This window comes from Entelurus aequoreus, linkage group LG24 (genome assembly GCF_033978785.1).
Source record: "Entelurus aequoreus isolate RoL-2023_Sb linkage group LG24, RoL_Eaeq_v1.1, whole genome shotgun sequence".
NCBI classification, from domain to species: Eukaryota; Metazoa; Chordata; class Actinopteri; order Syngnathiformes; family Syngnathidae; genus Entelurus; species Entelurus aequoreus.
Genome location: NC_084754.1, coordinates 5,299,406 through 5,310,567, shown reverse-complemented (window position 1 = coordinate 5,310,567; position 11,162 = coordinate 5,299,406). Strand labels below are relative to the sequence as shown.

Below are 11,162 nucleotides of genomic sequence, written 5' to 3'. Positions count from 1 at the left end.
AAGCCAAGTACTAAATCATGAACATGAACTTCGAGGGAGCAGGTCTTTGTTAGCATGTTTCCTTTAGAAGCCATTGTGTCTGGAGTAGCACATGGATTGGGCTGGAGGGGCTTTAGCTATTTTTGATTGGCTACAGGAGCGTATCTCCAAGGGTCCAGGCATGAGTCCAGCAAGAATTGTTTCCTCCTAATAAATCTGGGTTATTGTTTACTTTGGCTTAAGCATTCCCCTCAGAAGACGCTTGGGTTGTGTGAGGCCATGGCGTGTTCCGCTGTCTTTGCTAATCAGTCAATCAGCTCCCAATTATTGGATTGCTTACCCAAACCAACTGGAATCGTCCCAGGCCAACTCGACCAAACGGACAACTGTCCATCGAGCATACTTGCCAACCCTCCCGTTTTTAGCGGGAGAATCCCGGTATTCAGCGCCTCTCCCGAAAACCTCCCGGCAGAGATTTTCTCCCGACAAACTCCCGGTATTCAGCCGGAGCTGGAGGGGGCGTGGCCTCCAATGCGGACCTGAGACTGAGTGGGGACAGCCTGTTCTCACGTCCGCTTTCCCACAATATAAACAGCTTGCCTGCCCAATGACGTCATAACATCTAGGGCTTTTAGAGAGTAGAGTGCACAACTGCGCACACACCAAGGAGACGAAGCAGAAGAATGAGGAAGTCACAGACATGGCGACGCCGTCGACGAGCAAGATGAAGAAATACGCTTGCAAGTTCCAAAACGAATGGAAACAAGAATTTCAGTTCATCCAGGACAGTTCGAAGGGGAAGGTGTATGTTGCCTGTAAATATGGAGAACAGACTTCTCCATTGAACACGGTGGACAAAATGATATACTCATCATGAACGGAGAAGTTAAACAGGACAATACTGCCATCTAATGGATAGCCATCGGAACACTGGAATTCAAGTATTTATTTTATGTAAATAAAATAAATATATATATATATATAGCTAGAATTCACTGAAAGTAAAGTATTTCATACATACATTTTTATATATATATATATATATATATGTATGTATGTATGTATGTATGTATGTATGTATGTATGTATATATATATATATATATATATATATATATATATATATATATATATATATATATATATATATATATATATATATATATATATATATATATATATGAAATGTATATGAAATACTCGAGTTGGTGAATTCTAGCTGTAAATAACCACGCCCCCCGCCCCCAAACACCACCCCCACCCCCGACCAAGCCCCCCACCTCCCGATATTGGAGGTCTCAAGGTTGGCAAGTATGCCATTGAGTAAGTCACTATACTACTGATCATGATTCATGCAGCCCATCACACAAAATGAAATGTGGGCTAATACTTTACAGATACTGTTATATGGTTCTTCATGTTTTTCAGTCCGTACAAATTTGGAATTCTATCACAGTGTTGTGCATTACAAACTCTTTTGTGTTGACATAGACATACAGTAGAACCTTCTTTGGCTACTTTTAAGACCCTTCTTAAAACCCATTTTTATTCACTGGCTTTTAACCCAGCATGAGACTTTAAACTGTTTTTAACTTTTTGAACTGTTTTTAACTGCTTTTTATCTAACAAATTGTTTTTAGGATCATTTGTATTTGTATTGTATTTTACTTCTGTTTTAAATGTTATTTTTGAGTGTGTCCTTTGCCTGTATTTCTTTGTGGTGTACAGCCCTTTGTTCTTCAACTGTGGTTGTTTTTAAAGGGCTTTATAAATAAAGTTGGTATGGTATGGTATGGTGTAGAAGCTAGCTTATCTCTTGCCGTAGTTAGCTTTTACGGCTAATACCGTAGCATGGTGATGTGTTACTACGCTAGAAAAATAGTTCCTCAGTTTTTGCCCGTACAATAACAATGTGGCTATAGCTTGGTTATTATAGAGGTTACGGAACGTAATTTAGGTATTGTTTATTGTTTTTGAATGCATTTTAAAAGTGATTTAAAGGTAGAATTGATTGCTCCCATTAGCTGCATTGCTAGCTACCAAGAACGAGACAATTTTATGTCAGAAAGCGGAAAAACAACAACTTTGTCCTCTTATCTCTCAAAATGATCGTGAACGATAGGCAAAAGAAAATTTAAAAAATGCAGTTCCCCTTTTTATTTTTATTTTTTTAAATTTTTTTTGTCCTGTCTAGCTTCTCACGAAAATCATATAGTTGATGTAGATGCTCATATCGGCTGTTCAGATTTACTTTGTATTTGACTTTATTAAATGTATTTATATTATCATTTGGTGCAGCCGGGCCGGAGCAGGAAGGCATGGAAAGAGACAAAAAGGAAGACAGAGGGGGGAATTGTGGGGACAAGAGGGGGATAAGACAGAGAGACAAAAACAACAACAGCAAACACAACAACAACAACAACAATAGAGCAACATCAGCAAATAGGATATGTACAAATATGATGGTAGAAGTGATAGCAAAGAAGCAGTTAGCGAAAAATATAATAATACAGAAATGACAATGAGCATTATTACATGCAGTTCCCCTTTTAAAGGACCCATCCCATCCAGATGACCAGAATTTCACCAACAAGTTCATTTTTAATGTCTATTTTCTATTTCCTGCTAGATCTACTCTCTATTTTATGCTGCTGCTGTCACATATACTGTAATATTGTACATGGTCATTGGTATATATTGTATATATGTTATAGACATAATATAATATATCTGTATATATATTATTCTGTACACATATTATGTATATATTCTTATATAGGTTAGATTTTTTTATCGCTATATTAGTCTATTTCAGGGGTCAGCAACCCAAAATGTTGAAAGAGCCATATTGGACCAAAAATACAAAAACAAATCTGTCTGGAGCCGCAAAAAATTAAAAGCCATATTACATACAGATAGTGTACGTGTCATGAGATATAAATTGAATTAAGAGGACTTAAAGGAAACTAAATGACCTTAAATATACCTACTAATGAGGCATAATGATGCAATATGTACATAGAGCTAGCCTAAATAGCATGTTAGCATCGGTTAGCTTGCAGTCATGCAGTGACCAAATATGTCTGATTAGCACTCCACACAAGTCAATAACATCAACAAAACTCACCTTTCATGCACAACGTTAAAAGTTTGGTGGACAAAATGAGACAGAAAAAGAAGTGGCATAAAACACGTCCTAGAAAGTCGGAGAAAGTTATACATGTAAACAAATTACGGTGAGTTCAAGGACCGCCAAAATTAGTAGGACAAAACGGCGCTCGCCAAATACTCGAATCAGTGAAGCATGTTTAATATAAACAGTGTGCTTTATAACAATTAGGGAGGTTTGTGTCATGTTTGTCCTCCTACAGAAACCACATTAAAACAAAAAATATATTTTTTTCCCCTCATCTTTTTCCATTTTTCATACATTTTTGAAAAAGCTCCAGAGAGCCACTAGGGCGGCGCTAAAGAGCCGCATGCGGCTCTAGAGCCGCGGGTTGCCGACCCCAGGTCTATTTATACCTGCATTGTCCTTTCCATCCTTACACTTTCCATCATTGTAACTGAGCTACTGTGTTGAACAATTTCCCTTGTGGATCATTAAAGTTTGTCGAAGTCTAATTTTATGTTATTTTCTGCTTATGAAAATGAATCTGGATTAGTGGTATTGCCAGTTCCCACAAATGACTTAGTTTTTGAGTATGGTAGATTACTAAATGTACTTGGAACGCCCCCTTTCCGTTGCCAGACTCGATATGTCGCCCCCTCTTGGTGTGGCGTCATCTACAGCAGCGTTTTTTCAACCTTTTCTGAGCCAAAGCACATTTTTTTCATTGAAAAAATCCCGAGGTACACCACCAGCAGTAAACATTAACAAATGAAACCCGATATTGACAGTAAAATGTTGTTCTCGCAATTGTTGGATACAAATTCAAACCATAACCAACCATGCATCACTATAGCTCTTGTCTCAAAGTAGGTGTACTGTCACGACCTGTCACATCACGCCGTGACTTATTTGGAGTTTGTTGGTGTTTTCCTTTGTGTCGTGTTTTAGTTCTTGTCTCGCGCTCCTATTTTGTTGTTGATTGTCATGTACGGATGTACTTTGTGGACGCCGTCTGCTCCACACGCTGTAAGTCTTTGCTGTCGTCCAGCATTATGTTTTTGTTTACTTTGCAGCCAGTTCAGTTTTAGCTTCGTTTAGCATAGCCATCCCTAAGCTTCAATGCCTTTTCTTAGCGGCACTTGCCTTTTGTTTATTTTTGGTTTAACATTTTTACCTGCAAGCTGCCTCGCGCATATTGTGATCACGACAAACCATGTTTGATTGATTGATTGATTGATTGAGACTTTTATTAGTAGGTTGCACAGTGAAGTACATATTCCGTACAATTGACCACTAAATGGTAACACCCGAATAAGTTTTTCAACTTGTTTAAGTCGGGGTCCACTTAAATTGATTCATGATACAGATATATACTATCATATATACTATCATCATAATACAGTCATCACACAAGATAATCACATTGAATTATTTACATTATTTACAATCAGGAGTGTGGAGGGGGGGTGGGGATATGGACATCAAGTAGTGGACATAGAGAGAGAGAGAGAGAGAGAGAGAGAGAGAGAGAGAGAGAGAGAGAGAGATCAGAAGGCATAAGAAAAAGGATCTGCATTTGATTGTTTACATTTGATTATTAGCAATCCGGGGAGGGTGTTAGTTTAGGGTTGTAGCTGCCTGGAGGTGAACTTTTATAGCGGTTTTGAAGGAGGATAGAGATGCCCTTTCTTTTATACCTGTTGGGAGCGCATTCCACATTGATGTGGCATAGAAAGAGAATGAGTTAAGACCTTTGTTAGTTCGGAATCTGGGTTTAACGTGGTTAGTGGAGCACCCCCTGGTGTTGTGGTTATGGCGGTCATTTACGTTAAGGAAGTAGTTTGACATGTACTTCGGTATCAGGGAGGTGTAGCGGATTTTATAGACTAGGCTCAGTGCAAGTTGTTTAACTCTGTCCTCCACCTTGAGCCAGCCCACTTTAGAGAAGTGGGTAGGAGTGAGGTGGGATGTTCCCGACATCTACAAAGCAATTAGCTACCTGCTGCCACCTACTGATATGCCGAGCTCTAGACAGTACAGACACTCAACAACGGCACATTTGCGGATTATAATTACTGGTTTGCAAAAAATATTTTTAACCCAATTAGGTGAAATTACATAATCTCCCACGGCACACCAGACAATATCTCGCTCTACAGAACCGGAACCCATTTCTCTGCAGACAGTGTGGATAAAAGCATGTAAAACTATTATTTTGATCACTTAATTGCATGTTTTTGTCGTCCTGGTCCACGACTACTTCAAAACAGATATGGTTAACATGACCAAAAGAGAAATACGAAAGAATCACTATTTCCAGACTTCCCTGTTGTTCCATCTCCTCTTCCATAGACACCATAGCCTGTGTTTATTCATGTTCTTTCGGCATTTCCTCAAGCATGTTGAGAAAAACATCAGTAGAAGAGGACACAATTTAGAATACTAGCAGCTTACTTTTTTCCCTCTCGTTTCTGAGCAGTGGCGGGCTGTGCGTTTCTCACCTAGGCCTTCAGTGATGTCCTACTTAGGCCGACCTCACCTCCCAAAATACCGTAATTTATGTCATCACATGGACACGGCTGGAGATGCTATACAGCAGGGGTCACCAACGTGGTGCCCGCGGGCACCAGGTAGCCCGTAAGGACCAGATGAGTAGCCCGCTGGCCTGTTCTAAGAATAGCTCAAATAGCAGCACTTACCAGTGAGCTGCCTCTATTTTTTAAATTGTATTTATTTACTAGCCAGCTGGTCTCGCTTTGCTCGACATTTTTAATTCTAAGAGAGACAAAACTCAAATAGAATTTGAAAATCCAAGAAAATATTTTAAAGACTTGGTCTTCACTTGTTTAAATAAATTCATTATTTTTTTTACTTTGCTTCTTATAACTTTCAGAAAGACAATTTTAGAGAAAAAATACAACCTTAAAAATGATTTTAGGATTTTTAAACCCATATACCTTTTTACCTTTTAAATTCCTTCCTCTTCTTTCCTGACCATTTAAATCAATGTTCAAGTAAATTTATTTTTTTTATTGTAAAGAATAATAAATACATTTTAATTTAATTCTTCATTTTAGCTTCTGTTTTTTTGACGAAGAATATTTGTGAAATATTTCTTCAAACTTATTATGATTAAAATAAAATAAAAATATTCTGGCAAATCTAGAAAATCTGTGGAATCAAATTTAAATCTTATTTCAAAGTCTTTTGAATTTCTTTTAAAATTTTTGTTCTGGAAAATCTAGAAGAAATAATGATTTGTCTTTGTTAGAAATATAGCTTGGTCCAATTTGTTATATATTCTAACAAAGTGTAGATTGGATTTTAACCTATTTAAAACATGTCATCAAAATTCTAAAATTAATCTTAATCAGGACAAATTACTAATGACGTTCCATAAATTATTTTTACAATTTTTTCCAAAAGATTCGAATTAGCTAGTTTTTCTCTTCTTTTTTTTCGGTTGAATTTTGAGTTTTAAAGAGTCGAAATTGAAGATAAACTATGTTTCAAAATTTAATTGTCATTTTTTTCCGTGTTTTCTCCTCTTTTAAACCGTTCAATTAAGTGTAAATATCATTAATTATTAATAATAACATAGAGTTAAAGGTAAATTGAGCAAATTGGCTATTTCTGGCAATTTATTTAAGTGTGTATCAAACTGGTAGCCCTTCGCATTAATCAGTACCCAAGAAGTAGCTCTTGCTTTCAAAAAGGTTGGTGACCCCTGCTATACAGAAACCCACTTGCACACCACTGGTCATTGAGTCACCTCAACAGTGTACAAAACGGTCTTTTTTTTCACCGCATTTAACATTCAATAAACCCGCCTCAGCAATTAAAACATATCGTATGTGGTACGGTCAAAATTGAAATAATTGTATAAAACAGATGGAAAATGAAAAAATTAAGAAATAAAATATTTGAACTCACAATTTGTAGCGCCCGTTTTACGCCGTACAAGCCAGTGGTACGTACCGCTCGTAGTCGGTTGATTCATGTGAAAGTCTTGGTCAAAACCATTTCACGGCCGGGATAGTTTCCGGTGTCGGCCGACCTCGTCTCACAAGATGTAGTTTCTCTTAAGTATCTTTCTTGAAAAGGGCCTTGCAAATATATATCTGCCACCTAATCAACATTTTGCTCTCCTTCTTTGTGAGTATCGGTGAGTTTTCTGTGGCTTTCTATGGCTCGTATGGCTTCGGTGCCACTTCCTGTTTTGGCAACTTGTGATTGGATAAATGGTAAATGGGTTATACTTGTATAGCGCTTTTCTACCTTCAAGGAACTCAAAGCGCTTTGACACTATTTCCACATTCACCCATTCACACACGACCCATCAGGAGCAAGGGTGAAGTGTTTTGCTCAAGGACACAAGGGACGTGATGAGGTTGGTAGTAGGTGGGGATCGAACCGGGAACACTCAGGCTGCTGGCACAGCCACTCTCCCAACCGCACCACGCCGTCCCCATACTCACTTGGGACTCCCAAGTGAGTATCCAATCACAGCGTGAGGCCAGCTAGAAGGCCTTACCGACAACAACCCGTGATCTGATTGGCTATCGCAATTGTCTATCAACTCTATGTGCAGACACCGGCGTTGTTGATTCTGAAGGCCCCGGGCAGATTTGGTATAGCATGGCAACATAAGATAGCTAAATTCTGATTGGATACAAACTCTAAAGAGAGAATATGAATACTTTTAGATATTTAGGGAAAGTGAATTAAAAATTACATTTATCTTTAATTATGATCATTATTTCTGGTTATGCTAGGCCAGCAGAGAAGGCCCTGCTGGCCGTGACGGCACACCACTGGCACCGAGTATGCTCTTTCTTCCCTTTAAGGTGTTTCTGAGTCTTGTTTCAATTCAAATTCCGACCAAATCCCTTCGACTTCCATTTCCGAATCATTGAAATGATCGAATCAAATTACACTCCTCTCGCTTGGTACGTCCCATTTTGTGCAAGTCAATTTGAATTGAGAGGTCCATACTTTCCTCATATTCCCATAATATGGAAATGTATGCTGGCTGACCCCTTCTTTGGTTGTATTGCTACATCCTGCAACACCGCATCTGAGAGCTGACATCGGACAGCCTATCAACACATGTACCGTCCAGCCATTTATGCGCACTGACAGAAACTACGGTGTTAATTCTGTAGAAATCCCATGAAATATGCGTAACTTTCTCTTGACATCATGCACGACGGGCCGGCTGTTGGACAACTTTAGAGGTGTATTTTTCAGGGAAAGTCTTGCGTACAAGGGAAAAGCACAGGTCCGATATTGATGTTTTCCGTACACTGGGTCATTGTGGATTTAACCATTTGATTTGAGGGTACGTCTTTGAAATGTTAACTGTTTTCTTTTGTTTTCTCAGCCTATTGTCGGAAAGGCAGGAAGAAAGCCCTGAGGGCTAAAAGCTGAAAGGAGGCCGGCAGGGTGAGGTGGTCCCTCTTCATACTCAAGTATTATTTGCCTCAACCTTAAGGGGGCTAGAAGGACAATCCAAACGGACACGAAAACATCTGGTTCTGATTTGTATACATCAACAAGTCTTTTCCCTGAGCCAATCTGGATTATATGATCAAGGTACCTCAATTTAAACTTTTGCATCATTTGGTAGTAATAGTGCTTCAGAGAAGTCAGCTTTAAATTAAGGCTTTGGAAGAGATTTGTTTTTGTTGACGTATAGTAACTAGATGAATGCATGGTCATTATATGAAATAACTTATTTTGCTACGCCGTAAACTGAGGACAAATTGCGACCTCCGTAATCCTCAGCAAACGGTCAACCTCACCCGAGGACAATGCTTTTCCCAGCCAAGTGTGGACTCGATTTGCACAACCTTTTGACCGAACTTCACTGACAGCGATGTCGATGAACTCAAGCTCTAAAGTCTAGTGCAGTGGTACCTCGGTTTTTGTTAGTACAGTCGTTCCTCGTCACCTCTGGCTTCAAATATTGCAGATTCACAATAGATGCTTTGTCATTTTGTCTACAATTTTTGGAGTAGTAAATTAAACGTTTTCAAGCATAAAATATGACTAAATAAACTAAAGATATCAATACCACAATATCGGCCACTCGGTAAGACAAAACCAATAAAGCGTGCTGTACAGTATCGTTGGCTCAGCCTCAGGAAGCGTTACTATTTTTGGAATAAAATAGAGTAAAGTTGAGAGGGTGTTACTTCGTGTCTGGAGGGTTCTTATAATGTTAAAAAAGCGTACCGCATTTTTCGGACTATAAGGCGCACTTAAAATGCTTTCATTTTCTCAAAAACTGACAGTGCGCCTTATAACCCGGTGCGCCTAATGTACGGCATAATTCTGGTTGTGCTTAATGACCTCGAAGCTATTTTATTTGGTACATGGTGTAATACGTGTGACCAGTAGATGGCATTTAGAAAAAAAATCATGGTAACACTTTAGTATGGGGAACATATGCACCATTAATTAGTTGCTTATTAAAGTAACAAAGACTTAATTTAGAGTTATTTGGACACTAGGGGAACATATTAGGGTGAGGGTTACTAATAAGCAATAATTCTGAGGTTATTGAGGGAAGACTCTTAGTTAATGGCTTACTGGTTGTATAATAAGGCCATGCAGAATAAGGCAAGGCAACTTTATTTGTATAGCGCTTTTCATACACAAGGCAGACTCAAAGTGCTTCACAGACAACAAAGTGAAATGAAAGAAAATAAAAGCAAAATTAAAATGCAGACAATAAAAATAAAAACAGTGCGGACGTTAAAAGTTAAAAGATTTAGCTGAAAGCTAAGGTGAACATAAAAGTCTTCAGTCTAGTTTTAAAAGTAGTCAGAGTTGGGGAAAGTCTGACATCTTCAGGAAGTTTATTCCAGCTATTTGTTGCATAGTGACTGAATGATGATCTCCCTTGATTTGAGTTTACTCTTGGAACTGCTAACAGATTGGTCTCAGAAGATCTTAGTGATCTAGAGGGCTTATATAGTGGGAGCATATCAGTGATATACTTGGGCCCTAGACCATGTAGTGATTTATATGTGAGCAGGAGGATTTTGAAATCAATTCTCTGATGTACAGGGAGCCAATGTAAGGATTTAAGAATTGGTGTAATGTGCTCACATTTTTTGGTCTTTGTTAGAACTCTAGCAGCAGCGTTCTGAACAAGCTGTAGCTGCCTGACAGTTTTTTTTGGGAAGACCTGCCAGAAGACCATTACAATAGTCTAGCCTACTGGTAATAAATGCATGTAAAAGTTTTTCTAAGTCTTGAGCTGACATGAGCCCTCTAAGTCTTGTTACATTTTTGAGGTTATAGTAGGCCGATTTTCTTACTGATTTGGTGTGACTGTCGAAATGTAAGTCAGAAACTAAAATAACCCCAAAATTTCTGGCTTTATTTGAGGTTTTCAGGGACAGTGATTGAAGGTGTTGGACGACTTTAAACCTTTCTTTTTTAGCACCAAAAACAATTATCTCAGTTGTATCTTCATTTAGTTGTAGGAAATTTTGGCACATCCAGTGTTTGACTTGCTCAATGCACTGGCACAGAAGATCTATGGGGCGATAGTCATTTGGTGATAGCGCTACGTCGATTTGGGTGTCATCGGCATAGCAACCAATTACGTTGGTTGGTTCTGATACAAAGTCACCAATGGAAACAAAATAGTTCCTATCTTGTAGATATGACTTGAACCAGCTTAAAACTGTGCCTGAGATCCCCACCCAGTTTTCCAACCTGTCCAAAAGTATTGAGTGGTCGACAGTTTCAAATGCAGCACTGAGGTCCAAAAGCATTAATACTGAAGTTTTGCCAGAGTCCGTGTTTAGACGGATGTCATTTATAACTTTAAGAAGGGCCGTCTCTGTGCTATGAAGAGGTCGAAATCCTGACTGGAAGTTGTTGTGGCAGCCAGTAGAAGCCAAGAAGTGATTTAGTTGTTAGAGGACAACTAATTATTTTACTTATGAATGGTAGATTTGAAATTGGTCTGTAGTTGTTGATAACAGAGGCATCCAGGCTCCGCTTTTTTAGAAGAGGTTTAATGACTGCAGTTTTGAAAGCCTTCGGGAAATCGC

General features: G+C 38.6%; 1 protein-coding gene across 6 annotated transcripts in view; it reads left to right on the top strand.

Moving 5' to 3' along the window:
* Nucleotides 1-10,518, top strand: part of il34 (interleukin 34) — a 261,834-nt gene extending 251,316 nt beyond the window's left edge. For all 6 annotated transcript variants that reach the window (XM_062036122.1, XM_062036121.1, XM_062036120.1 and 3 more), the window contains one exon: nucleotides 8,474-10,518. In XM_062036122.1, coding sequence (XP_061892106.1) covers nucleotides 8,474-8,520 — 47 coding nt within the window. In that variant the 3' untranslated portion in view covers nucleotides 8,521-10,518. The remainder of the gene's footprint in view (nucleotides 1-8,473) is intronic.
* Nucleotides 10,519-11,162: the final 644 nt, after the last annotated feature.